The sequence below is a fragment of the Bubalus kerabau genome, chromosome 5 (genome assembly GCF_029407905.1).
Source record: "Bubalus kerabau isolate K-KA32 ecotype Philippines breed swamp buffalo chromosome 5, PCC_UOA_SB_1v2, whole genome shotgun sequence".
Lineage (NCBI taxonomy): Eukaryota > Metazoa > Chordata > Mammalia > Artiodactyla > Bovidae > Bubalus > Bubalus kerabau.
Genome location: NC_073628.1, coordinates 7,338,463 through 7,366,335, shown reverse-complemented (window position 1 = coordinate 7,366,335; position 27,873 = coordinate 7,338,463). Strand labels below are relative to the sequence as shown.

Genomic DNA, 27,873 nt, shown 5'->3' with positions numbered 1-27,873 from the left:
CGCCCATCACGGACATGAACATCAATTTACTTCGAAAACCAAGAGTAAAGAGAAACGATCTGATTTATCAGTTTCTGGGGAAATGCCCTCTGGAAGGAAGGCCGGCAGCGCCAGACAGACCCAACATCTGCCTGTGAGCCAGGCGGAACCGGCAGGGGCGCCCTTGGAACATGGGGCGCGGGGAAGGGGTCTACGGGCCCGAAGGGTCCCTGGGTCCGAGCCCCGAGTCGGGGCACCAGCGAGAGGCCGAGCTCGCCCCAATTGCTGGGTGGAAACCCCTCGGTGATTGCGAAGGTCCAGACCGTGGGTGGTGTCAGCGGCGGCGCTGGGGCACGCAGGCTCCATGCGTGCGGCTGCGCGCGAAGCCAGCTTTGCAGACGCAGCGGTAGGAACCGCTCGTGTTCACGCAGCGCTCGGTCTTACATAGTAACCCGCGCTGGTTCAGCTCTCGGCACTCATCGATGTCTGGAAGTGGGGGTGACAAGTGAGGACTTAAAGAGGGCGCCAAAGCTGTGCGACCCCTTGGTTTCTGGTCCGAGCCGAGCTTCTGCAGGGCCTGACCCCGCCCACATGCCCTCTGGCTCTGGCCCCGGCCCCTCGGCGCGGCTCACCGACACAGCGGGCGCGGGACGCGTCCAGCTGGAAACCGCCGGGACACTCGCACACTGCGCCACCCGGCCGCGGCACACAGCGGCCGCTCACGCAGCGACACTCGTCCGAATCCTCCTCTGAGCTGTCCTCTTCTGCGCGGGCCGAGAGAATGAGACGTCAACACTGCCCCCGGCGATGGCCGCGGACCCGCCTCTGTCCCTCCAGCTACACTCACCTCTGGCGGGCTTCCCCAGCAGCAGGGGACTCGTGTCCCAGAAAGAATTACTCTCACTCTGCGACGTCGGGCACTGGGACCCTGAGAGGGGCAGGGGGCGGTCAGCAGTCAATGGCTTTGATTCACTTCGGCTGGGCCCCCAAATTCCCTCCGGGCCAACCCCTCTCGGGCATGCTCACCAGCGCCGCGCGGCGGGCACGGACGGCACTGGGCTCCCCAACCTCGACCCTGGCGACAGCAGCAGTCATCGAAGGTGAGGGCGGGCCCGGCCAGGGGCCCCGCACACATGCCGTCGTCTCCGCGCTGGCCCCAGCACACGTCCCGCCGCTCCGGGGCACGCTCTGCGGAGGGGGACCCGGCGTCAGGGAAGAGCCCGAAGCAGGGGCCGCCCTCCCCCGCTCCAATCCACCCTCGTGGGAACGGCGGCCCCGGGCCTCCACGCGGCACACAGTATTCTGGAGAGCCCAAGATGACCCTCCCCCTCACCGGCCGGGCTCTCGGGGCGCTGGCAGTCGCGGCCTGAGGGTCCAGGTACCCAGGGCGGGCGGCACTCGCAGCGGTAGGAGCCGGGCAGGTTGACGCAGCGGCCAGGGCGGCAGGCTGTGGGGTCCTGGCACTCGTCCACGTCTGCGGGCAGCAAGTGGATGGGTCGGGGTGGAAGTCACAGCTTGGCTCGGCTAGCCTCTCTCCCGTTTCTCCAGAGGACCGACCCGGGCCTCACCCATCTCTTCTGGGCTCAGACACTGGCGCTGCACCGGGCTGTACTCGGCCGGGGGAGTGCAGGCACAGCGGTAACCACCGCGCGTATTCTCACACACTCCGTTCCGGCAATTAGACTCGTCCAAACACTCGTCCACGTCTGAAGGGAGGAAAAGCGCGAGTGGTAGGAACCGGCCTGGAGTCGGGTGGTTTTGCGTGTCTTCTGGCTGCTTTCCCACGGCCACGGGGGCAGCTGCACTCACCCACGCATTCCAGCAGGTTTGAGTCGTAGTAGAAGCCGTGCTGGCAATAGCACTCGTAGCCGGGCTGCGTGTTCACGCACTTGCCCTCCTTGCATATCTCCGCCCCAAACAATATGCATTCATCGATGTCTGCAGAGCGACAGGCCGTGGGCGCCCGCACCCTCTACCTGCCGGGCCTCTGAGGCCCCGCAGCAGAGGACGTGGGGGTGGGCGCTTACCGTGGAAAAGCGGAAAAGTCTGCTATGGCCTTTTCCCAACGCCTACTTAAGGCGATGGGGCGGGGCTTGGAAGAGGGGCGGGGCAGTCGGTGAGAGAGTGGGCGGGCCTTACCCCAGTACCCCCAATTAACAAGCAAGCACTGGAGGGATCCGGGAGGTCCAAACCAGAGGGCGGAGCAGGGCGAGCCAGGTGGGCGGAGCCATGTTGGGGCTTACCACGGTGGGCTGGGATGCCATAGTTGACAATGTTGTTGTCCTGGGTATAGCCCTTCCCGTCTGGGCAGAGGCTGTGGAACTCAGCTACGGGGAGACAGTGGCCGTGGGGAAGGAAAGGAGCAGGATTGAGCACGTGCGTCCTGGCCATAGGGCCGGAGCTCTGGCCTCATTTCCCACCAACTCAGGAAGGGGCCCTCTTCCCCAGTCCGGTCCCAAATGAAGAAACAGAGGTTCTGGAAAGGGGAAAGACCTGCCCGGCTCCTGACCTGAGCTGTAGACTGGGCAGGGATAGATCTCGCAGTGGTCTCCCCAGCCAGCCCCCAGCGAGCAGCAGCACTCCTGCTGGGTGACGTTGGTGGCCAGAACACTGTCACAGAACACGGTATCATCGAAGTTAAGGTAGCACTCCTTCTTGTGGTGGGGCTGCTCCACCTCTGAGGGGAGGGGATAGCAGCTCAGGATCTGGCACCGTGTCTTTGCCTGTCCACACTGCCCACCAACCTCTGCCCTCTGTGCCCCCACGTCGCCTGGCTCCTGGAGCTGCCACGTGAAAGCCAAGCTCCATCCTCAGTGTGGCATTCAGGGGCCGCCTGACAGGTGTGGTCCCACCGGGGTCTCCCAGGCAAAAGAAATTTCTTCCTGTTCCTCATATTCCAGAGGGTGGGACCAGGTCCAACTCTGAGTCCCAACCGCAGCGTCTAGATTGAGGAGGGAGCCGAGAGGGCACTCACCCTCACAGCCGTGTTGGTCCTGGGTGGGTGTGAAGCCGTCATCACAGATGCAAACGTAGGAGCCCTGCAGGTTCTCGCAGGCCCCGTGGGGAAGGCACAGGCCTGGGTCCTGGCTGCACTCATCTATGTCTTCAGGGGGGAGAAGAGCAGAAAGAATCACTCAGAGGGAAACCAGCCTCTCTCTCCCTGGGGGTGGGCCTCAAGGGCCTCACACAAGCCGAGAACCTGAATTTCCACTTTGACTTCAAAGCACACACAACAGGAAAGCCACTCATGTGGGTCTGTGCACAGGGGTTGATGTGCACACATTCAGTGCACTGTTCTTCACAAACGCTAACAGAATGAAGCCCTAGCTCTCAGCTCAGCATCTGGGGTTTCAGTTTGGTCTCCCAGTATCTTTGTCTCATCACCCTTTGCTCTAAACCACTAACAGCCTCAGCTCTATGTCTAGGCCAAGGTATCTACTCTCCCTAAAAACACAACTAGCTCTGCTTCCTGATCTCTGTGCTTTGCAAATACTCTTCTTTGGGCCTGGTAAATACTATCCTTTGTTTTTCTCTGCTTAGGGAATCTACTTATGCTTTAGGGAAGCCTGTTTATACTTCAAGTTCCAATACAACTGTCACTTCTCGGTTGCAATTAATCACTAGTCCAGACCTCTTTTGGCACCTAGCACTCTGAATTGTAAGAATCAATTTACCCAGGGCTCCTTCCTAGGGGAGACTGTCTTCCTAGCAAGGAACCCTGGGTTTTGCTCAGTATCTAGCATATAGCATAGAACCTGGCAAATATTAGGTGTTCAGTAAATTGGTCATAGCAAACACCCTCTTCCAACAACACAAGAGAAGACTCTACACATGGACATCACCAGATGGTCAACACCGAAATCAGATTGATTATATTCTTTGCAGCCAAAGATGGAGAAGCTCTATACAGTCAACAAAAACAAGACCGGGAGCTGACTGGCTCAGATCATGAACTCCTTATTGCCAAATTCAGACTTAAATTGAAGAAAATAAGGAAAACCACTAGACCATTCAGGTATGACCTACATCAAATCCCTTATGATTATACAATGGAAATGAGAAATAGATTTAAGTGACTAGATCTGATAGAGTGCCTGATGAACTATGGATGGAGATTCGTGACATTGTACAGGAGACAGGGATCAAGACCATCCCCATGGAAAAGAAACGCAAAAAAGCAAAATGACTGTCTGGGGAGGCCTTACAAATAGCTGTGAAAAGAAGAGAAGCGAAAAGCAAAGGAGAAAAGGGAAGATATAAGCATCTGAATGCAGAGTTCCAAAGAATAGCAAGGAGAGATAAGAAAGCCTTCCTCAGCGATCAATGCAAAGAAATAGAGGAAAACAACAGAATGGGAAAGACTAGAGATCTCTTCAAGAAAATTAGAGATACCAAGGGAACATTTCATGCAAAGATGGGCTCGATAAAGGACAGAAATGGTATGGACCTAACAGAAGCAGAAGATATTAAGAAGAGATGGCAAGAATACACAGAAGAACTGTACGAAAAAGATCTTCACGACCAAGATAATCATGATGGTGTGATCACTCACCTAGAGCCAGACATCCTGGAATGTGAAGTCAAGTGGGCCTTAGAAAGCATCACTACAAACAAAGCTAGTGGAGGTGATGGAATTCCAGTTGAGCTATTTCAAATCCTGAAAGATGATGCTGTGAAAGTGCTGCACTCAATATGTCAGCAAATTTGGAAAACTCAGCAGTGGCCACAGGACTGGAAAAGGTCAGTTTTCATTCCAATCCCAAAGAAAGGCAATGCCAAAGAATGCTCAAACTACCGCACAATTGTACTCATCTCACATGCTAGTAAAGTAATGCTCAAAATTCTCCAAGCCAGGCTTCAGCAATATGTGAACCGTGAACTTCCAGATGTTCAAGCTGGTTTTAGAAAAGGCAGAGGAACCAGAGATCAAATTTCCAACATCTGCTGGATCATGGAAAAAGCAAGAGAGTTCCAGAAAAACATCTATTTCTGCTTTATTGACTATGCCAAAGCCTTTGACTGTGTGGATCACAATAAACTGTGGAAAATTCTGAAAGAGATGGGAATACCAGACCACCTGACCTGCTTCTTGAGAAACCTATATGCAGGTCAGGAAGCAATAGTTAGAACTGGACATGGAACAACAGACTGGTTCCAAATAGGAAAAGGAGTACGTCAAGGCTGTATATTGTCACCCTGCTTATTCAACTTATATGCAGAGTACATCATGAGAAATGCTGGGCTGGAAGAAGCACAAGCTGGAATCAAGATTGCCAGGAGAAATATCAATAACCTCAGATATGCAGATGACACCACCCTTATGGCAGAAAGTGAAGAGGAACTCAAAAGCCTCTTGATGAAAGTAAAAGAGGAAAGTGAAAAAGTTAGCTTAAAGCTCAACATTCAGAAAACGAAGATCATGGCATCTGGTCCCATCACTTCTTGGGAAATAGATGGGGAAACAGTGGAAACAGTGTCAGACTTTATTTTTTTGAGCTCCAAAATCACTGCAAATGGTGACTGCAGCCATGAAATTAAAAGACGCTTACTCCTTGGAAGGAAAGTTATGACCAACCTAGATAGCATATTCAAAAGCAGAGACATTACTTTGCCAACAAAGGTCCATCTAGTCAAGGCTATGGCTTTTCCTGTGGTCATGTATGGATGTGAGAGTTGGACTGTGAAGAACTGATGCTTTTGAACTGTGGTGTTGGAGAAGACTCTTGAGAGTCCCTTGGACTGCGAGGAGATCCAACCAGTCCATTGTAAAGGAGATCAGTCCTGGGTGTTCTTTGGAAGGACTGATGCTAAAGCTGAAACTCCAATACTTTGGCCACCTCATGCAAAGAGCTGACTCATTGGGAAAGATTCTGATGCTGGGAGGGATTGGGGGCAGGAGAAGGGGACAACAGAGGATGAGATGGCTGGATGGCAGCACCAACTCGATGGACATGAGTTTGAGTGAACTCCGGGAGTTGGTGATGGACAGGGAGGCCTGGCGTGCTGCGATTCATGGGGTTGCAAAGAGTCGAACACGACTGATCAACTGAACTGAACTGAACTGAAACTCTTGTTGGATGAATGCATTGAGGGGTGAGTTGGCACATAGTAATAAGCATCATCTAATTACTGTCATTATTACTGTTATATTATTTTCTGTGAAAGAGTAAGATGAATAAGTGGATGGATGGATGGAAAGACAGATCAACAGTGTGTCTAGGAGATAACTGCTTGCTGCCATTGCTCCTTGGGAGTTCTCAGCCAATCCCCCCATACCTTGGCATTTCCGGCCGCCTACCAGCCGATGCCCCTGGGGACAGAGACATCGATAGGAGCCATTGGTGTTGATGCAATCACCCCCAATGCAGGCTGCAGGGAAGTCACACTCATTGATGTCTGTAGGGAATCAAAGGGGTGGAGAATCTCAGGGACAAAGCCCACTCTCACAGCCTAAAGCTTCCGAAGAGCCCTGGGTAGGGCCCACACCCCATGGCCTATCTTGGATCTGGATGGGGGCTGGCCATGGAGTGGTGGGCTTGCTCACAGTAGGCCCTGGGGTTGGGGCCTGGGCAGTGAAGGTCTGGGACAGGGAGGAACAGGCCAGCCCCCCAGCTTTAGGTCTCCCCTCACCCTCGCAGCGGCTCCGGTCCCTTGACAGATGGTAGCCAGAGAGGCACTGACACTGGAAGGAGCCTGGCGTGTTGGCACAGATGCCGTTGTCGCACACGTCCCCAGCCTCACACTCGTCCACATCTGTGGGGCACAGGGGCCATCAGAGGGCTAGGATGGGGTGGTCCTGTGTCTCTGCTCCCCTCTTCCCACTCCTGCCCACGGCCTGGAGCACCAGAACTGAGGCAGGTGGAGCTGGAGACAAGCATGGGCCCCTCACCCCGCCCCTATGTGGCACACCGTGCCCTAATGACCAGGCCAGGTGCTGGCAGGAACCCTGGGCCATTTCTGGTTCCAAAGAGCTCAGACCTCCCCATCCTTCGTCCACTCTCACCAAACAATCCTCCCCTTCTGCCCCGGGTTCATGGCCCCAGCTGCTCTGGTGGCTGCTCCCGCCCCTCCCCCACTGCCAGGGCTCCCTTTATAAGTAAGCTCCCCTATATCTTCAGTCTCACAGAATAATTTCTCCCGCTTGTGCAGTAAAGGGACTTGGCTCTGAGAGCACACTTCTGTGCAGTCCTTTCTGGGGGGAGCTGGTAGTCGCCCACATCCCAGATCCCTTCCAAACCCCGCACTTCCTGAAGGACACCTGAATCCCACCCCAGCCTCCTACCTCTCTATTGCCATCAGCACCCAGCTTCCTAGTGCTCTCCCTTTCCCTCTCCCTCTCCATCCTGGGCGTTTTCAACATCCATTTGGCCAGCAGGCCCAGCTTCTGATCCAACAATCCTTCCCTCAGCGTCTGCGACCTCCACTTCAACACCAGCCACTCGCTCTCAGTACAAGGGACTGGGAGCTGCCCCGCCATCCCCAGGCCCGGGCGTCTCAAACTTGGTTCCTTTCGCACTGCCTCCGCTGCTCCTCTCCAGGCCCCTCCTCACCTCCTCTCCCCAAGGGCCCCTGAATACCTCTCCTGCCTCCCCTCTGCTCTGGCAAAGCCAGAGCCCTCGCCTGCTTCTCAGGATGCCGGGTGCTGAGTGCGGCTGAGGCCGGCCACCACGTGGAGCACCCCGGGCCGCTCCACTCCCTGTGGCCTTCAGCTGGGCTAGAGCCTCTGCGTGGCCGCACCACCCTCTCCTCCTCCTCTCAGGACTTGACACCGGGGAGGCCTAGGGAGCCCCGTGCCCTTCAGCAGGTCCAAACTTGTGCCGTTCTCCTCAGCCCACAGCCTCCACCCCACTTGCTCTTCCTCACCTGCTGCCTCCGTCTTCTGGCCTCTCCTCAGGACACAGAAGCTACCCTGCCAAGGCCGCCTTCTCGTCTCCCCGGTTAGTTCTTAGTTACAAGGACCTCTCTACTGCATTTAGCGCATCCTCCTCTGCCCTCGATGCCTGCTCTCCCCAACTGGCCCCCCAGGCCCCCCGTTCCCCCGTCTCCCGCTCCTATCCCCCTGCCTTCTGCCGACCTGGCAGTGTCCACCATGCTCTGCTCACTGGACTCACCCTCCTTGACTGCACCCCACGGCTCCATAGCTCGCCTAGTGTGCACCCCACGGCTCCACAGCGCCCCTAGTGTGCACCCCAAGGCTCCACAGCACCTTCTAGTGTGCACCCCGAGGCGCCACAGCTCCCCCTAGTGTACACCCGGAGGCTCCACAGCGCCTCCTAGTGTGCACCCCGAGGCTCCACAGCTCCCCTAGTGTACACCCCGAGGCTCCACAGCTCCCCCTAGTGTGCACCCCGAGGCTCCACAGCTCCCCTAGTGTGCACCCCGAGGCTCCACAGCTCCCCTAGTGTACACCCCGAGGCTCCACAGCTCCCCTAGTGTGCACCCCGAGGCTCCACAGCTCCCCTAGTGTGCACCCCGAGGCTCCACAGCTCCCCTAGTGTACACCCCGAGGCTCCACAGCTCCCCCTAGTGTGCACCCCGAGGCTCCACAGCTCCCCTAGTGTGCGCCCCACGGCTCCACAGCCCACAGTCGCAAGTGGGTGTGTCTGGCCCAAGGCTTCCAATCTATACCGCCCGTCCTCTGTGGGAATCATCAGCTGAGAGACCCACAGGGACCACACACTCAACTGTCCAACAGGAAACTTAATGTCTTCCTTCTCAAACACGCCTCACCCCAGGGACTCTATCCCAGTGAACAGCACCCACTGAGTCACCCAAACTAGAAACCTGGAGACCCCTTACTCCTCTCTCTCCTTCGCCTTGACATCCAGTTAACAAGCCCAGGTAACTCGCTTTAATATTTCTCTAATATCACATAGTCTCATGACCATCTTTGAGGCCACTATTATCACATCCACCACTGTCTCTGTCCTGAGTCTCCCCCAGACCTCCAGTCCCTCTGCACAATGGGCATCAGGGAACTTTCTAGAACAAATAGCAAATGTCATTCTTCCCCTTAAAATGCTTCAGGTGCCTCCTAATACCTTCAGGGTGAAGCTCAACCTCCTGGGCAGGGCTTCGGTGGGCCCTTCAGGAGGTGGGGGCCTGCCCCTCACCAGCCAGCCTCAGCCCCACCCCCTACTTACACCTTACTTTCCCTGTGCACTCTGTGCTGGTGTTCACAGAGCCTGGCACACTCTTCCCTCTCTCCTTTCTGTGCTTGGCTAACTCCTGTTGATCCTTTAAGACAACTCACGCCTCCTCTTCTCCCAGTCCCCCTGAGGTTTCCCAGAAACACCCAGACTCCATTGAGGCCGACAGCCCTGCGCTCCACAGTCGGTGTCCATGGTTCTCCAGTTTCTCTGACTCTTACCCCTCAGCCCATCTCCTGATGCATAAGAAACATTATTGTCGGTGGGGGGAGAGGACTACTGACACCCCCTTTTTTTAATATCTTTTCCACTCCATATTCAAGTAACTGCTTTGCAAACGCAGCTTCAAGCCTTGCCTCCTAAGATCCTTCCTACCTAGAAATTCCGCGGCCCCCTCCTCCGTCAGGTTGCAGAGAAAGTGAGTGAGTGGGTCAGTGAAGGGAAGGTGCCTGCGAATTAGCTGTCTCCCGGCCGACAGATGGGGTAACCCGGTCCCCAACTTCGACGCTCGAGTAGGTGGCGGGACGTAGGGCGGGGAGGGCTGTCGCTCACCCAGGCAACTGCGGCCGTCCTGCGCGGGCGCATAGCCCTGGGCGCACGTGCAGCGGAAGGAGCCCGGAAGGTTCTCGCACCAGCCCGGAGAGCAGGGGTTGCCCTCAGCGCACTCGTTCACATCTGCGGCGGAGAAGGCTCGCCTCGGACCCCGCCCCACTGGACGAGGTACTGTGAGGGGATGGGAGACCCTCCTTCCAGAATTGGGGGGAGGGGTGGAAGCCGGGTTCTGGAGCCGACTCCCACGCCAATAGCCCCGCCCCATCACCGGGGCAACTCCCGAAGGGCCCCGCCCTCTTGTGATCGAAGCCCCGCCCCACCCGGGCCTCTGCCTCACGCTCACCGCGGCAGGCCCCGCCCCCCTGGCTGCGGTAGCCTGGCAGACAGGCAATGCACTTGAAGCTCCCAGGTTTGTTCTCGCATTTGCTATCCGGGCAGGTGCTAGGGTCTCGGCACTCGTCGATGTCTGCGCAGTAGGAAGGAAGAAGACTTGTCTGGGGACAACGTTGCCGGCCAGGTGCTCAGGGGCCTCGGCAGGGCCTCCCTCTGTCACGGATCGACCAGGCGAAGCGGGCCCTCTGGGTTCCATTCTGAAACCTCCGAGAGGCCCAGGGGTGGGCAGAGACGGGAGTGAGGCCCTCCGCCCCCACCCTAGGCCGAGGCACCGCTGAGGACCCGCGTCGGTCCGGATGGGTCCTTCCCACCTTCGCACACGGGCGGTCTGGAGGCTTTAAGCCGGTAGCCGGGGTAGCAGTTGCATTTGTAGTGTCCCGGAAAGTTGATGCAGAAGCCGCCGTCGCCGCACAGGTGGGGCTTGGCGCACTCGTTCAGGTCTGAGCGGGAGGAAGGGGGCGCGAGGGGAATGCAAGGCGGCGGAGGGGATGACATGCGGTCGGGAGAGCCCCTCGGGTCCGCCGATCCCCGGGCCCACCCCCGGCCCCGGCCACGCCCCCGGCCACTCCGTGCTCACCCACGCAAGAGCGCCCCCCGGCGCCGACGTGCAGGCGGTAGCCTCGGTTGCAGTGGCAGTTGTAGGAACCGCCGGTGTTCATGCAGATGCCCCGCCCGGCGCCGCAAGGCTCCGCCTCGCATTCGTTCACGTCTGAGAAGGGCGCGCGGGTGGGGAGACGTCACACGACGGTCGGGAGCCAGGGCCGCCGCCGCGCCACCCACTCTCCACGCTCACCCACGCAGTAGCGGTGCTGCGGATGCGACCGGTAGCCGGGATTGCAATGGCAGGAATAGTCCGAGGGTCCCGGGACGCACTCTCCGTGGCCACAGATGTTCTGGTTCAGTCGGCACTCGTCCGTCTCTGCGGGGGGCGCCCGGGGAAAAAGGGCGGCAGATCAGAGGGGGCAGGCAGGGAGCAGTCACTTTCTGCCACATTCCCAGGGAAGAACTGGACACCCCATCACTCTCGACGCCGATAACTGAGCCTGGTCGCACTATGAGTTCAGATCTCCGTACAGCCATGCCCCCCATCCTAGGATTCCCTACACCTCCATCACAGATAACCGCAACATCACAACCCCAAGTAGCCCCAAACCATGATCTCAGGTCCCTGGCATCCCCATCTCCTCAAGTTTAGGACCCTTGATACTTCTCTCTCCACTTACTATACTCTGACTCCAGTCACCTCAACACCTCAAACTCTGTAGCCTCAATCACACCAATATCCTCCAGACAAGCGAACCAACACCCCTTGCCTTAGAGACCTGCCCACCTCCCCCCCATTCCAGAAGTTTTCCTCCCCCTCTCAAGGCAGGCAGGAGCTAGTTTCCTGGGAACCCTGGCTGGAACAGGTGATCAGACTCAGGAAGCCTCCTTACCTTCTTTACTAGGATTCACAGTACTCCCTGCCTCCCACCTCTTCCTCCTTGTGGCCCCTCCCCTGAACCCTGCCCCAGGAAGCCCCAGGCAGCCCTGGCGGCTGAACTCCACTCCCTCCCAAACACACCTGGCCAGTGGGCTCTTGCAGGCTGTTCTCTCTGCTTAGAGTGACTCTCCCTAGTCTCCTTAACACCCCGTCCTCTGATAAGTGTCCCCAAGTGCCTCTTTCTCCACATTCCCACAGCCCCCAGGCTGTCACTGGGTTATCCCAGCCTGTGCAGATTTCCTGGGCAGCCACCTTCCACTAGGAGCTCATCTAGCCTCCAGTTTTCAATTGGGTTGGTGGCTTCCTTGTGGCTGGAGTCCAACCAGACATGGGCTTGAATCCGGCTCAACTGTGTGACCTGGGATCAGCTACTGAACCTCTCTTAGCCTCAGTTTTCTCATCTGGAAAATGAGGCTAACCGTGCCCACTTCACAGAGAACAAGAAAGTTAAATGGTATTTAGTATGTAAAACTCACCAGTCAGTGCCTGGTCCAGGGCAACTGTTCAGCCATAGCTAGCAATTATTATGATGCCCCAAATCATGCAGACACTTCCCACAGCCTTTGGGATCAAATCCAAGCCTCTTAAAGCTCCCTGAGCTGGCCCTCTCCTAGTTCAGAAACACTGATCCATGTGTGGTTTCTCTCTTCTCCATGAAACCAGGGTTTCATGTTTCCATGCCTTTGCCCAAACTTCTGCCCAAACTGGAATGTCCTTTTCCCCAACCTGCTAGCCCATTTCTTTCCCACATTTTGTCGTTAATTTCTAACACTCTTAAAAGCTGTGTTCAGAAAGGCTTCTCTCATCGCCATTCTACATATGATCACAACACCCAGACTTCCTTCCTTCTTCTTTGATTTACTTTTGCACAGCCCTTATGAGACACACTAGATTTGGACTCATTGATCTGTTTGCTGTCTGTCTATTCCACAAGGACAGGGAATTTTTGTCTGTTTTGTTTACTACTGTGTCCCCAGCACCTAAACAGTGCCTGCGCATAGTAGGTGCTCCATAAATATTCATTGACTGTGAATGCCTTCAGACTGGCCTGACCATCACACCACCCGGATCAGCTGAGGGCAGAGTGGCGTCTCAGAGTGTTGCACGCCGAGGCTTCCCCAGCCCCCAGCCCAGGGTCTGGCATACAGTACGCCCTTGACGGTGTCAGCCCTCCGGAAGGATTGGAAGGGGTGAGGGAGGAGAAACGCTAAGTTGGGGGCGTGGCTTACCTGGGGCGTGACCTAGGTGGGCGGGCCTTACCTGTGACTTGAGTAGGGGCGATTTCCACCGCACTGCGGGACGGGGGCAAGTCGGGCAGGAACTGGGGCGGCGGGGGCCAGGAGATCAGCTCTGCGGGCAGCAGCACACGACCATCAGCGGGTGAGGAGGCTGAGAGAGCCGCCCCTCTCCCCGCAGGTCAGGGGGCCGGCAACTCCACACCCAGCTGCACCGCCCCCTGGTGCCTAAGCTGTGAACTTCCCCGTCAGTGACAGCCCTTGAGGACTGGTCCCTACAGTGCCCAGCTCACCCGGGTAGGGCCGGGCAGGAGATACGGTGACAGTCGGGTGGCTCTGCTGCGCTGACTGCTCTTCAATCACTGGCTGCGGGCGACAGCAGTGTGAACTCTCTGTGTCTCCTCGGCCTCCCCGCCCCTCCCACCTGGGTTCTCATACTCACTGAGTCTGTGCTCACCCCTAGAAGGGAAGAAGATGGGGCCATTAAGTGTTGGGCTGGGAGAAGGGAGTCAAGTCTGGGATTGGCAGTTGGACATGTGTGGTCAGAGTCCCTAAGAGTTCAACGATCATGTCTCTGGGTCAAGCATCAAGGATTAGATCCTGATGTCTGGGAATGTTTTCATCACAGGTCAGTGAAGCGATGGCTGGACAAGGTCCTCAGCTTGGGAGGTTATAGCCAGGGTCAAATCCCTGAGTCAGGGGTCAGAGGGTCAGATCTAGAGGCAGCATTTGAGCTGCATTAGTGTCCTGATCTGGAAATCAAAAGTGTCCTGGTGTCAGAGGATTGAACCTGGAGGGCAATAAATGATCAAATCCCGTGGCTCAGGGGTGACATCCTGGGCTTAGTTACAACACTGGTTAGGGGTCAGAGTGTCAGCTCCGGGGGCCAGTGCTAGTCTGGGATCAGGAGCTAGAGGTTAGACTCAGGTCCTAACTGTGAGTCAAGGGTCAAGGTGTCAGACCTAGGGGTTCTGCAACTGTCAGGAAACAGGAGGGATCGGGCCAGACCTCTCTCTTCCTCTGTGTCCTCAGGTGGTGGTGCCCGGCTGGGGCTCTCGGGCAGCTGCTGGGGCTTGGGTGGCCCATCGGGGTGCAGGAAAAGGGAAAAGTCACTTTCGCCCTGAATGGTGAGCGTCTGGTGGGAGGTGAGGATGTGGTACCCCTTCCCAGCTGGGCAGATCTCCTTGAAGGCAGCTGTGGCCAGAGCAAGAGGCAGGCAAGTGAGCCCTTCCTGGGGAAGCAGGCTCACAGACAGCCCCCCAGCCTCCAAGGCCCCTGGCTCACCAGTGCCATCAGCTGGGCAGCGCTGGCACCTGGCCCCCCAGGCCTTGCCGACACTGCAGCAGCAGAGTTGGCGGGTGAGGCGTGTGGTCAGGGGGTGCTGGCACTGGTGTTCAGGGCTCACCAGGCGGAAACACAGGCTCTTCTCCTCCGGCTTGTCTGCTGCAGGGGCCAGTGATGGGCATGGGCATCTGGGCCTGAATGCTGCCCACGCCCCTCTTCCCAGCTGCTCCAGACCTCACCTCTCTGGCACAGGAGGCCTTGATTCTCGTGTGGCCCCTGACCCTGAATTCATTTGACCCCTGAAACCTGTATTATTCTGACCTCATGTAATACCTGAAACTTCTGTGACCTCTGAACCCATTGATCCCTGATTCTAGCTGCTCTAGACTTGATCCCTCCCACTCATCAAGCCCCTGGTCTCATATGACACTGCCTTCTCATAACCCCTGACCCCATGTGACCTCTTACTCCAGATCTCATGCAACTCCTGAACCCACTGATCCCTGACCCCATCTGTTCTAGATCTTGCTCCTCTAGCAGTCAACCCTTGACCCCACTCTGACCTCTGTGACCTCTGATCCTTACTGTTTGGAGCCTTACCCTCCACCCATACTTGGTGACCTCCAAGGACCCCCGAGTCTCACCAATGCACTGTGTGCGGGAGGGGCCCAAACTATGGCCAGGTGGGCAGACACAGCGATAGGAACCAGGGTTGTTGAGGCAGTCACCATGGCGACACATGCCTGGCATCGCGCACTCATTGATGTCTGCGGTAATAAGTGAGAGTTTGGTCCCTCCAGGCTGGGGCCACAAGGTGAGAGCCACCTGCTCCAGGAACCTCAGGATTCTACCCCAGCCCCGCCTCCTCCCTGCCCCCCCCTCCCCAGTGACAACTGGCCCATACCCTGGCAGTGTGTGCTGTTGAGCCTCTTGTAGCCCTGGGGGCAGTCAGTGCCCATCTCCCCACGTACAGGCCCTGGCTTCTGCACCCCTGTGTCTGTGGAGAGAGGAGAGCATGGCAGGAGAGGACACAGGGGCTGCAGAGAGGGAAGGGACCGCACTGGGTGGGGGAGTGGGGTACTGAGGGGATTCGGGTGGGATCCAGCTGCAGGGATGGGAGGGACTGGGGGAGGGTGTGCCCCGTGGGGAGGGGCAGAGATCTCACCGAGCCAGGGCACTCACACTGCAGCTGGGGGCACTTGTGGCACTTGCTCTGGCCCCAAGCGGTGCCGATGCTCCCGCAGCAGTCTTCCTGCTTGGTGAGGCCCGGGAGGGGGTTGCTGCCACACTAGGGAGAGGAGTGTGTACAGGGGTGACAGGCTGCCCAGCCCTCACCTGGCCTCCCTCCTCGGGCCCTTTTCCTCCTCCCCCCACTCAACCTACAGGACACCCTCCAGTTTTTAGCAAACCCGGTGGATTGGAACAGGGCGGCCCTGAGAGGCGTCTGTGGGTTCACTCACTGGTTGCTTGGGCAGCGTGTCCTGGAAGCAACGGCCCAGGGGCTTCTGGGTGGGTGGCCGGGGATGCGCGGGCTTGGGGTGCGGCAGCAGGTGCTGGGAGGGGGCCGGGCCCTCGGCGTTGGGTCCTTCAATGCGGTGCACTTGGACTGAGGCCTCGGGCGGGTGGTGGACGCGCACATTCACCACGGGGGGCGGGGCCTGCACTGGGGGGCGGGGCACGGCGGCTTCAGGGCTGCCCCGCAGCGCCGGATGGCAGGTGGCGGCGAGGAGATCCTCCAGGGCTGGCCCCGCCCGGGTCCTGCCCACCCCGGCCAGTGCCCGCCCACCTCGGCCTCCCGGGGTCTGCCCGTTGCCTGGTACCTTCCGCTGAGATCTGTCCTGGCCCGAGGGGCACCAGGAAGGTCGCATGCTGGGCAGGAGGCCCCTCCCCGGGCCCTGGCGGATCGGCGATCACCTGGACCGCGTACATGGCGTGCTTGCTGGCCACAGACTCGCCCTCTGGAGCCAGGGGCGGCAGCGCGCCCGTGGACAGGGCCCCGGCCCGGCCAAGCCCAGGGCCTGAGCCGCCAGCGCCTCCGCCAGCTCCTCCAGCCGGCACCTGGCAGAAGCGACCCGTGAAGTCCGGGGGACACAGGCACTGGTTTCGCGAGGAGCACTGGCCGCCGTTCATACAGGGCAGGGGGCACACCACTGGGGAAGAGAGGTGGGTCAGGGCCCAGGCAGACCCCTGTGGCCAGCGCCCAGACCCAGTCTCTCACCCACATCCTGTCTCTTCCTTCCCCTCCTCCCTACTTCCAAGCCACCCACTGGTTCTGTCCTCCCTGGGAAGCTGGCCTTAGTAACACATCAGATACACACACATGCTACCCTCTAGGTCCCCCAACATCCTTATACCCTAGGGGCCACTGGCATCTTGAACTTGCATCCTAGCTAGGAGACCCTGTGCCAGCTGCATAACCCTGAGCGACTGACTTCCCCTCCCAGGCCTCAGTGTCCTCATCTGTAGGGTGATCCCATCTATTAAATGAAGCAAGGCCTGTCCAAAACTCTGCACAATGCTAGTGCACAGAGGGTGTTTAATAAGCAGCAGCAGCAGCTGATGATGGTGATGGACTAGCCTTTCCCTCCCCTTGGGCCTTTCCTGGACACCCAGTCTATCTGGTGCCTCCTCCTTGCCCCTCAGTCCTTCCCCTGACTCAGCCCTCTCTGGGCTCTCCCTCCCTCTGTTCAGCCATCCCAGGGCCCGCACCTCACCGCTGCCAACTTGAGCTGTACTCCGCTGGGACCTCTCTTAAGCAACTCCACCCAGGGGACCCTGTCAGAAATCAGCATTCTGCCTCCCCACCTCTTCTTGCCCTTGGACCACCACTGGGATCCCTGCCTGCCCGGTCATTCATAACTGAGTCTTGAGGCTCCAGTCTCCCCTGCTCCCACCCCAGCCAGTTCTGGCCTCTGTAATGTCTCATAATCCATCTTCCCTCCTCCCCATGCCCCCTGCCCCTCCCCTGCCTGTCCACATCCCAAGCACCCTCAGAGAAACTTGCCTCGGGCAAAGCTCCGGCTCAGTCACAGCCCTGCTCCCAGCTAGCTTCCCTGCCTGCTCTCCGTGGCCCAGAAGGAACCTTCTTTCGGCCCATCCCCGTCTGCTCTTTCCATGTGCACCCTACGCTCCAGGACTCATCTCCTGTTTCCCACAAATGTGCCACGTCTTCTGCTTCCCTGCCTTGACCCATGCCATTTCTGCCCACTCAGAGCCTAGTCCCCATCTGTGCATATTCACATCATATCCTTCCAGCCCCTCCCCCAGGAGGAGAGCCCTTCCTCACATCCCACCCACCCTCTGCCTCAGCTCTGGGTGCCAGAGGAGGTGCTGGGGGAATGAATGAAGGAGTGAATTCAGGGAGCTGATGGGATGTCTGTCTGTCTGTCACACACTCACATCTGAAATCCAGCCTTGGGGACCTGCGCTCGTGCACCAAGCCCAGCCCCTCTCCGGGCCCTCCCCCAGGACTGCCCTCACTTGCCAGGATGGGGAAGTAGGGGTGCTGCCCCCTGGACACCTGGAGGGCCTCAGAGGGATGGCCCACATGCAAGGCCACCGGGGCCTGGCTATGAGCATCCCAGCCCAGCCCAGCCCATCCTGCTTGGCCTCTGGGGGCCAGACTCTCAGGGCAGAAGGGGTGTGTCCTGGGCTGGGGGAGGCAGGATCCTCTCCTTCCTGCCTCCCAGTGAGTCACCCACAGCGGTGAGGGTGACCTCCCAGTGACACCCGCCCACTGTGGCCTGGGCACCGAGCCTGAGGGATGTGGGCAGCACGGATGGAGACAGCAGCCTGGGCAGGATGGCCGGGGGCTTGGGAGGCCGGGCCCAGGGACGCTCACATGCACAGTCATCTCATCACACACACACATGCACAGACTCATTCTGACACCAACACAGGCTTACATAAACACTCCCATAGTCACTGCAGACGTGCACCCAAGATAACACAAAGAAACCTGTACTTGAGCCCAGTGTGCCAGCCCAAAGCCCGGGCATACCCCTGCGTGTATGCCATGTGCAAGCACGCGTGCACACATCTCATGAGAAGCGTGAGCCACATCTGTGGGGTTCCTCAGATCTGTAGTGGCTATGTGAGTATAGGAGTGTGTGAGAGGGGCTGTTTTGCTGGTGCCATCGTGGGCCTAGCCTAATTACCCTGTCCGGGAGGGTAATTACTGCTGGGACACCTCCCCCAGCCTGGCCCACAGGGCCCTGGGGGAGGAGCGCTGAGCCCCAGGCCTGGCCCTTTGAAGAGCGATGTTGGGAGAGGGGTGGGCTCCAGGACCAGGGGGAGTTTTCAGGGTTTGGGGAGTTGGGGGTAGACTCTGAGGCAGAACTCTTCAGAGCTTCTGGGGGAAGCACAGATGGGGCATCAGGAAAAGGAGAGACCGAGGATCCAAGCCAGCCCCTACCTCCAGGCCTGCGCCCCACTTGTTAGGCCTCAATGCCCCTCCCCTCTAAGACCTCGCCAGTAACTAATTCCCTCACTCCCAGCCTGAGCTTGGCTCCTCCTCCCAGGGAATGCAGGTGTCTACCGCTGGCAGGCCCTACTTGAGACATTTTTTAAAGACTTTTCCTGTTTCTTCCACTGAGTCTGTTTCTAGGGGGAATACTTAACCCTTCTCTGAGACCTGCGCCAGCTGGCATCCCCGCAAAAGCCCCTGCCTGTCGACCTCGACTCCCTCTCAGAACCCAGCACTTTCCTAGAAGCCTGTGCCATCCAGGGCACCAGCATGACCCCACACCTTAGGCCTCAACCCCAACCCGAAGCTGTGAAGTCCAGGCTTCCACGCAGCCCTCCCAACCCCGGCCGCAGCACTCCAGCCTCCCAAGACCCCTGAAGCCCCTGGGGCCCGCGGCCCTCCGGTTCGCTCTCTGAACCCACGGTCGCCAGGGTCACAAGGCCTCCGCTGCCATGTCTCCCACGTGGGCTCCGGGAGCTGGCCTTCCCCGCGCCCCCCGCCCGCGCCCCCGGCCCTCACCCACGCGGAAGCCGGAGCCCGTGAGCGTGTCGGTGCTGTGGCCGTTCTCTCCGATGAGCGTCATGTTGGAGCCCTTCTGACAACTGTCCCGACACTGGCCCTTGAGACAGGTCCGCTTGCAGATCACCGGCGCAAAGACCACCTTGAAGCGCTCGCGGGCCAGCGCCCCGCCCCCGCCAGCGCCCCTCTCGCCCGCCGGCCCCCCCTCGGCCCCGCCGCCCGGGCCCAGCAGCAGCAGCAGCAGCAGCGCCAGCAGCCCCGCCGCCCCCGCCCCGCGCATCTCAGGGGCCAGGCCGCCAGCAGCCCCACGGGGCCCGGGCATCCGGGGCCGCAGGACCCGGGGGGGCGCGCCCGGGCGGGGGCGATGGTCCCGACGCCCGAGGGGGATAAGCAAGCCGGGAGCCCCGGGAGAGGCGCAGAGAGGGCAGCGAGGGACAGGATGGGAGGAAGCGCGCGGGGAGGGGACTGCAGGCGCGGGCGCGGGCCCAGTGAGAGGCAGAGAGATGGAGGCTGGACCGCGGGGAGCCCAGAAACTTCCACCGCCCCGGGAAGGAGCCCAGCCACGAGCCGGGGCCGGGGGCCTGCGGAGGCCCAAACGTGAGGCCGGAGCGAGGAGGCCGGAGCAAGTTGAGGTGGAGAGGAGGAGCGAGGGGAGAGGAAGGCCGGGCGGCCGGCCCGCTCCGCGCCTCCCCCGGCCGGGCTGGGCTCCCGCGGCCGCCGGGAAGCAGGGAGCGCGCGGGGCGGACGCAGGGAGAAGTGAGCAGTTGTTTTCCCTGGCTGGAGCGCGGCGCGGCGGCGGCGAGGGGGGCTGGGACGCTGGCCCCGGGCCAGGGAGACAGTTTTTTTCTGTTTAAAGCGTCGTCGCTGCCGCCTGGGGGAGCGAGGGTGTGCGGGCGGGTGGAGGCTAGGGGGGGCGGTCCCCGCCCCAGATGCCCGCCCCGCCGGAACCCGCCGCCGCCGCGCTGGGCCCGCTCCAGCGAGCCCTCACCTGGGACCGCTGGCCGCCCCGCCGGATTCCTCCGGGCGGGGCCGGGAGGCCCGCGCCCACCTCCGCCCCGCAGCATCCAAGTGGGAAACCGAGGCTGGAGGCGGAAGATGGGCCGGGCCCGGGGGTTGCTCGGCGGATAGGAGGCCAGGTGGGGCTGGAACCCAGGGCTCCCAGCCCTGGCCCAGCCTCCTTTGCACATGCGGGGGTCTCACCACCCCTCAGTCACTTCTCATGAGTACCGGTCCACCGCTGCCCACTAGGACTCAAGGAGGGGGTACCCCTTCACCAGGCCCTCAGTGGGGGTCCCAGGAAGAAGTCCTTGGGGTCCTGAAGAAGAGTAGATAGAGCAAAGTTTGAAATCCAGCTTGCCTGCCAACCCCCAGTAAATGGCTTCCCGGTGCCCACCCTGCCCCCGCCCCTCCGCCTTGTCTGGACGGGCTGGCTGGGCTGGCTCTGGGCCTCAGACACTCTGGAATCGCCAAGGTCTGAGCTCAGGGCCTGGCCCCCTTCCCAGGCTAACAGCCGGGAGGAGGGGAGTGATGCCTGAGGGCCTGGGGCTGGGGAGGGGCACAGCCGGGCCCCAGGGCAGGGGCTGGCAGGGACTGGGGAAGGGCCCTGAGTTGGGCCAAGGCTGGAGAGAAGCCAGGCCTGCCCACTGGTCTGGAAGGGAGGCCCTCGAGGGCTGCAGTGGCCTGGTGCCCAGGCCATATCACTGGGTACCTGGCCAGGGGAGACCCCCGATTCAGTCTCTGACTCACAGAACTCAGCAGGGGGTGAGTATGACCAAGGTACCTCCGGAGCAGGTCACAGCCAAGACAGGGTGATACCCTGTCTCCGGGGGGAACAGGGGTTGCAGTCTGAAGGAAAGGGGGTTCAGGTACGTGACTTGAGGTACACCTGTGTAAGTAACTCATGGCTTTAACTTTGAGGGTGGGCTTATTTGGGGTGACCGAGGGAGACTTTTTAGTGGACCCCTGCCCAAATTGCTCAGTGGGCTCAGGCCCTGTTCAGATAGACAGGTGTTGGAGGAGTAAGATCGGGGCAGTCCCGTGTCCCCAGGGGAGATAGGAGGGTATGTAGTATGGACAGCCCCCACACTCCCTCAGGGGGGTCTCTGGTCACACATTGAGGCCGGGAGTGGTACTGATGCTCACCACCTGCCAGGCATAGGGCTAAGCATTTTCTGGTCATTTTTCCCTCATACTCATCTGAACCTGACCCTCCTCTGCCTACAGTAAGATGTGACTCACCTTGGAACACAGCATAAACAGACTAGGGTTAGAGTCCTCATCTCCGAGCCTGTTTTTTGACCTGTAAAATGGGGATCTAGTCATTCGACAAACAAGGAACCTCTTGCATGCTCTTTTTAAAAAACTAATTAATTAGGCTTCGCCGGGTCCTAGTTGCAGCAGGGAACTTTGAGTTGCAGCATGTGGGGTCTAGTTCCCTGCCCAGGGATCAAACTCAGGCCCTGCGCATTGGGAGCGTGGAATCTTAACAACTGGCCCAGGGAAGTCCCCAACATGCACTTGTTAACAGGTAGAACCAATCGCTGCTTTCCTGGAGCTTCTGTCCTGGAGGAGACAGACACGCGACAGATCAACTCACACCTGACTGAGGCTGTGCCAGAGGTCGGTGCTAAGACAGAGAAGAAGAGGGAGCTGGGAGCCAGAGCAGTGATGAGACCTGAAGTCCAGGAAGCCCCCCTGACAAAGGGACTTTTAAGCCAGGAGCTGGAGGAGGAGCAGGAGTTAATGGGTGTACAGTCCGCCCAGCGTGGGGGGAAGGCTGTCGGAGGCCTGAGGGATTGAGGGGAATTTCGGAGGGGACAGTTGACACTGTCATGCCGGGGTTGGGGGTAGGAAAAAGATTCATTTCTTCCAGGAGCTGAGACATGGCCAGCGGAGCAACAGGGTGGGGAGGCAGAGAGAGAGAGAGAGCATCCGGAGGCGGAGGCGGGAGGCCACGGTGAGGAGTCTTGAGTTTTATTTTCATCGCAGTGGAACTGTATCAGAACAAGAAGGGTGTTCTTGCTATCTTCCCAGGAGAGATGATACAACCTGGACGTGGTGGAGATGTGTTTGGGGGTGGAATCCAGAGACTAGGTGAAGTGGAGGGTACCGGAGAGGCAGGTGGTGTGAATGCTTCCCAGGTGTCTGCCTGAGCCCCCCAGGTGGGTGAGGAGTGTGGCAGGGGAGAGGGAGACCCACAAAGGAGTGTGGGTTCTGTTTGCAACTTGCTGAGTTTGAGATAGAGCCTCCCTGGTGGCTCAGATGGTAAAGCGTCTGCCTGCAATGCAGGAGACCGGGGTTCGATCCCTGAGTCGGGAAGATCCCCTGGAGAAGGAAATGGCAACCTGCTCCAGTATTCTTGCCTGGAAAATCCCATGGATGGAGGAGTCTGGTAGGCTACAGTCCATGGGCTCACAAAGAGTTGGACGTGACTGAGCGTTTGAGATTGGACATGACTGAGAGTTTGAGATGCTTGTGTCATCCAAGTGGAGACGTCTCAATCCAGATATGTGGAGCTCAGCCAGGATGCCTGCCCTGGAGACATGGGCTTGGTGTCCTCAGCATACACGGGCATTTACAGCCACGGGAAAGGAGGGGCTCCGCTGGGGAGAAGAGGGTCAGGGAGAAACAGGGAGGTCTCCTCCCCCAGGTCAGAGAGAGGAGGCAGAGTCTGATGTGACTCAGAGGAGCAGCTGGAGGAAGCTGAGGGAAGAAAACCAGGAGTGTGATGTCGGAGAGCCCAGAGAAGCAAGTGTTTTGGGAGGAGAGCATGGCCAAGGGTGTCTAATGCTGCTGACAGGAGGATGGAGGTAAGGCAGCCTCTGTTCCGGGACCGCTGAGGGGGCTGAGTGACCGGGAGCCATGAGGGCCAGCGCCCAGCCCCATGCTTGGCATGCAGTGAGTGCTCCATACATTTACTTACTGTCATTCCCAGAGTCCTTAAGCTCATCAGGGCTTCCCTGATAGCTCAGTTGGTAAAGAATCTGCCTGCAATGCAGGAGACCCCGGTTTGATTCCTGGGTCAGGAAGATCCGCTGGAGAAGGGATAGGCTACCCACTCCAGTATTCTTGGGCTTCCCTGATAGCTCAGTTGGTAAAGAATCCACTTGCAATGCGGGAGACCTGGGTTCGATCCCTGGGTTGGGAAGATCCCCTGGAGAAGGGAAAGGCTACCCACTCCATTATTCTGGCCTGGAGAATGCCACGGACTGTTACAGTCCATGGGGTCACAAAGAGTTGGACATGACTGAGCAACTTTCAGTTTCACTTAAGTTTATCAGGGGCCCAGCTGGAAGCAGTCGGCACTGTCACGTGGGTTATGAACATTAACCGAAGCCCGAAGGCGCAGAAGCTGGAGCTGAAGTGCGGGGTGGGGGGGGCCTGCCCTCGGGAGCCTCGGCTTTCTATAGACACTGACAGTACCTGTCCTCCTGCAGCCAGCAGGGAGGGAACTCTGGAAATCATATTCCTCCTGTCCAGCCCAGCCTCCCAGGTGCCAAACTCCAAAGGAAGTCTGTGGGCAGCGGGGCTGGGGAGGGCACAGGGCAGGCAGGGTTGGCCTCGGGGCATGAGGCCTGGAGGACACAGATGCAGAGTGGATCCGCAGGGCTCACTGCAACGGCCCAACCAGGGAGTGTCCGTAGCTTGTCCGCCTTTTCTGTCTGCATCTCCTGTGTCACCACACCCAGGCAGCCCAGGTTCTTGGAGTCTACCAGCATGTCTCCCAGATGGAAGTTCTTCTATAAGTCCAAAGAGGCCATGACCTTTGTGTTCAGTGCGGATCACTTCGGCCACCTAATGGGTCTCCACACTGCCATTGCTGCCTAGTCCCATCCCTCCTCCACCTGGTACAGGACTCACCTTTTAAAACCTCATTCCAGGACTTCCCTGCTGGTCCAGTGGTTAAGACTCCACCTGCCTGTACTCCAGTATTCTTGCCTGAAAAATCCGATGGGCAGAGGAGTCTGGTGGGCTTCCTATCTTATCCAGACTGGGGAGAAAAAAAAAGGATCCACCTGCCAATGCGGGGGACACAGTTTCGATCTGTGGCCTGGGAAGATTCCTCATGCCACTGAGCAGCTAAGCCCGTGGGCCACGATTACTGAGCCTGTGCTCTTGAGCCTGAGAGCCACAACTACTGAAGCCCACGCAGTTAGAGCCCGTGTGGGAAGCCCACATGCTGCAGTGAAGACGCAGCACAGCCAAAAAAACACTGATTTCAGAGGGCTTCCCTGGCAGCCCACTGGTAAAGACTCCGTACTTCCACCCCAGGAGGCCGGGTTTAATCCCTGGTCAGGGAACTAAGATCCTACACAATGCAAGGCATGGCCAAAAGCAAAAACAAAAACCTAATTGCAACTGAGCTCCTTCTCAGTTTACAAAACCTCCAGCAGCTTCCCTCTGCTCACCTGGCCTGCAAGGTCCTCTGTGCCTCCCCGTGGACCTAGTCCTGCATGTTTCTAGTTCCTGCCTCCAGGAGGCATTTCTCTAAAACAGCTACCCCCAGCCCTTTGAGTCACATCCCGTGTTTATCTCCTGCTGGTCCTCCTCACAGCCTGAAGCATTCTTCTCTATGGGTTTGATTACATATTGTCCATCTCACCGCCCTCCTAGGAAGCACAACCTCGCCTCCAGCTCTTAGCACATCGTGACCTGGCGGGCAAAGGGCACTGACGTTTGTTGACTGATTGGATGGACTGAGACCACGAGGCTGTGAAAGATGAAACAGTTAGACTCGGCTCATCTGGCGAGTAAGATGTGGGGATTGAATGTAGGCTGGCCTGATCCAAAACCCACAGGGCGTTCCTGGGAGGAGGAAGGAGAGGAGTCCCACAGACAGTCTACAAATAGGAGGGCGGGGCCCTGAGAGCAATAAGGGGCTTTCAGCCCGAGGAATGGTCTGTCTGCCACAACATCAGGGAAGGGCGCCTTTGTGCAGAGAGGTTCTTGAGGCCCAGAGATGGCAGGGACTTGGCCAAGGTTACGTTATTGGGCCTTCCCAGGCACTGGTGGTAAAGAACCCGCCTGCCAATGCAGGAGACACAAGAGATGCGGGTTCGATCCCTGGGTCGGAAAGATCCCCTGGAGCAAGGTATGGCAACCCACTCCAGTATTCTTCCCTGGAGAATCCCATGGACAGAGCGGCCTGGTGGGCTGCAGTCCATAGAGTCACAAAGAGTCGGACATACCAGGACTCAAACCTAGGGTTCCTGATGCTTCCTTAGGGACACTGGCTGGACAGGGTGGCCCCAGCCTGTGTAACGGAGGTTAGGTTTCAGGAGGCAGCATACCACAGTAGTAGTTTTCTGGAATACCTGCTGTGAGCATTGGGAAAATTCTTCATCTTCTCTATGCCTCCTTCCTCATTTTCAGACAAGGAAGTAAAGCAGCCGACATTCATGAAACCCTCAGTAGATGCTGGCCACACGGTAAGCCCTCAGTATATGTTACCCCTTTTTTCTTTTCTTTCTATCTTTCTAAAAAGACACTCTTTTTTATTTGGCTGCGCTAGGTCTTAGTTGCAGCACGTGGGATCTTTTTTAATTTTGGCATGAAAACTCTTAGTTGCAGCACGTGGGAACTAGTTCCCTGACTAGGAATCCAACTCGGACCCCCTGCATTGGGAACGTGGAGTTTCAACCACTGGACCACCAGGGAAGTCCCTATGTTAGCTCTTTTCATTATTATCTGGGCCTGCGGTCCAAAATGGGCTTGCTGGGAAAATCCCATGGACAGAGGAGCCTGGTGGGCTGCGGTCCATGGGGTCGCAAAGAGTTGGACACGACTGAAACAACTGAGCGCACACACTGGGCTCCAAAATGGGCTGCAGGTGGGAGCTGGCTGCCTGGGAGGACGGGGAGAATACCTCTGAAAGAGGGCTGACTGTGTGTCAGGCTCTGTGACACCTCCCTGAGTTCTGAATGTCTTTGGGAAGCCTCTAGGCTCTGAAGAAAGAAACGGCTCTAGGGGTGGTAGGTTCTAAAGGTGACGGTTGGAAGTTTCAGAGGCCTGGAGGGGACAGTTCTGCCCTGAAGCATCTCTCTCCAAGTGATGTGGGATGGCCGTCCCTGAATCCTTCTGATGTGTCCCCATAGTGATGAAGAGCATGAGAGATGGGACTGGAAAACAAAATGAACCTGTCTTCATGCTTGAGCAGCCAGAGGATCTTCAGCCCCGCCCCTTGTCTCCACCTTCTGAACCCAGGAAAAGTCCACCGGGGAGAATCTGACTTGAGACAAGCGCGGCCTGGGTGGAGGCCCAGCCCTGCCACCTCCCAGCAGGGTGATTGTGAAGAAATCTCTTAACCTGTCCAGGCTTCAGCTTCTCCATCTGCACTTTGGGGATGATAAGACACAATTCACGGTGCTGTCCTGAGGCTTAAAGGAGGGTAATTCAAGTTGTTAGCACAGTGCCTGGCCCCAAGATAAAATACACCAGAAGTTCCTCTGAGGGGCTGCTGACACCGACTGCCCTTTGAGCATCCCCCTGTGATGATGGTACTAAAACAGGGACTAGGAGTTACTTGTCAACAGTGTGTATGTTGGACTTGCATTTGTGTTTATTTACATGTCAGTTACAGGCCTGAGAGAAAAGGTCTGGTCTTGCCTCTTTGGCACAGGTTCAGAAATCTCACATGGATTGTGGAAATAAAGTTTCTGTTGTGTTTGAAAAAAAATACACCAAAAGTTGAGTATTATTATTTTTTATTAGGCTATTTCATTCATCTTAACTCAATTAAATTATATATATATTTACATTTTTATTTATGTATTATTTATTTCTTTTTTGCTGCACTGGGTCTTCATTGCTGCACTCGGGTTTTTGCTAGTTGCAGTGAGCTGGAACTACTCCTTCTTGTGGTGTGTGGACTTCTCCCTGCGGTGGCTTCTCTTGTTGCGGAGCACGGGCTCTAGAGCTTGGGCTCAGTAGTTGTGATACACAAGCTTAGTTGCCCCATAGCACGTGAGATCTTCCTGGTGTGCGTGTGTGCTAAGTCACTTCAGTCGTGTCTGACTCTGTGCGACTCCATGAACTGTAGCCTGCCAGGCTCCTCTGTCCATGGGATTCTCCAGGCAAGAATGGAGTGGGTTGCCATGCCCTCCTTCAGAGGATCTTCCCGACCCAGGGATCGATCCCATGTCTCTTACTTCTCCTGCACTGGCAGGCAGGTTCTTTACCACTAGCGCCACTGGGAGGCCCAGGATCTTCCTGGACCAGGGATCAAATCCATGTCCCCTGCACTGGCAGGTGGATTCTTAATCCCTGGACCACCAGGAAAGTCCGAGTATTATTAGTTTTATTACTGTATCATCTAGCCCTTTCTTGTTTCTCCGGAAATGTCAGGCCAATTCACACTGCGGTGAAAAACAAGAAGAAAAGTCAACGTCTTTTGGACGCCTGTTAGCCTGATGATACAATAACGCCAGTTACAATGCTCAGAGCCGTGGCTACAAAACATAGGCCACCTGTTGGCACGAGAACCTGATCCATCAAATGCGGCAGTTGAGGAGCTTACAACTGAGCCGTGTGTGTATGTGCCCTGGTGGGTGTGCTGTCACTCAGGGTCAGGCCTAGCTACTACCATGCCCACTGTGCCACAGAAAGGACAAATGCTGGGCTTGGCCACGAGAGGGTAGGAAAGGGTCCCACTGCTTCCCAAACAGCTGGGCTGCCCACCGTGCCTGCTCTGAATTGGCTTTACCACCAGCACTCCTGAGACCTGTGTGCTTTCCTCGTGTCAAGGACTGTGATGGGTCTGCGGTTCTACCATACCAGCAAATACAAGTGAGCCTGCCACAGGTTCGTGGATGCTGG

At 57.9% G+C, this 27,873-nt stretch overlaps 1 protein-coding gene and 1 long non-coding RNA gene across 2 annotated transcripts; one reads left to right on the top strand and one right to left on the bottom strand.

The window, feature by feature from the left end:
* Positions 1–81: 81 nt before the first annotated feature.
* Positions 82–19,804, bottom strand: LTBP3 (latent transforming growth factor beta binding protein 3). Its single transcript, XM_055580816.1, has 28 exons — positions 19,060–19,804; positions 15,896–16,225; positions 15,536–15,738; positions 15,258–15,363; positions 14,980–15,072; positions 14,720–14,842; positions 14,076–14,234; positions 13,800–13,985; positions 13,234–13,250; positions 13,085–13,157; positions 12,817–12,906; positions 10,867–10,992; positions 10,651–10,782; positions 10,385–10,513; positions 10,024–10,146; positions 9,681–9,803; positions 6,610–6,732; positions 6,256–6,375; positions 2,954–3,082; positions 2,489–2,656; positions 2,223–2,306; positions 1,789–1,917; positions 1,548–1,685; positions 1,313–1,453; positions 1,006–1,167; positions 827–907; positions 612–743; positions 82–465 (listed from the first exon to the last, which is right to left on the bottom strand). The coding sequence occupies exons 1-28, from the start codon at positions 19,379–19,381 to the stop codon at positions 314–316; spliced, it is 3,894 nt and encodes a 1,297-aa protein (XP_055436791.1). The 5' UTR covers positions 19,382–19,804; the 3' UTR covers positions 82–313.
* LOC129652333 (uncharacterized) lies at positions 19,682–26,798 on the top strand. Its single transcript, XR_008714531.1, has 4 exons — positions 19,682–19,815; positions 24,673–24,809; positions 25,432–25,487; positions 26,154–26,798. It is a non-coding gene; the product is annotated as an uncharacterized LOC129652333 (long non-coding RNA).
* The last annotated feature ends 1,075 nt before the right edge of the window (positions 26,799–27,873 follow it).

Excerpts from the sequence above, each read along its gene's own strand:
- LTBP3 (XM_055580816.1), bottom strand. The coding sequence starts at position 19,381 with ATGCCCGGGCCCCGTGGGGCTGCTGGCGGCCTGGCCCCTGAGATGCGC. Across the intron at positions 15,739-15,895 it reads AGGACAGATCTCAGCGGAAG|TGCAGGCCCCGCCCCCCGTG; the intron begins GTACCAGGCAAC and ends CCCGCCCCCCAG. Across the intron at positions 10,147-10,384 it reads CAGACCGCCCGTGTGCGAAG|ACATCGACGAGTGCCGAGAC; the intron begins GTGGGAAGGACC and ends CCTACTGCGCAG.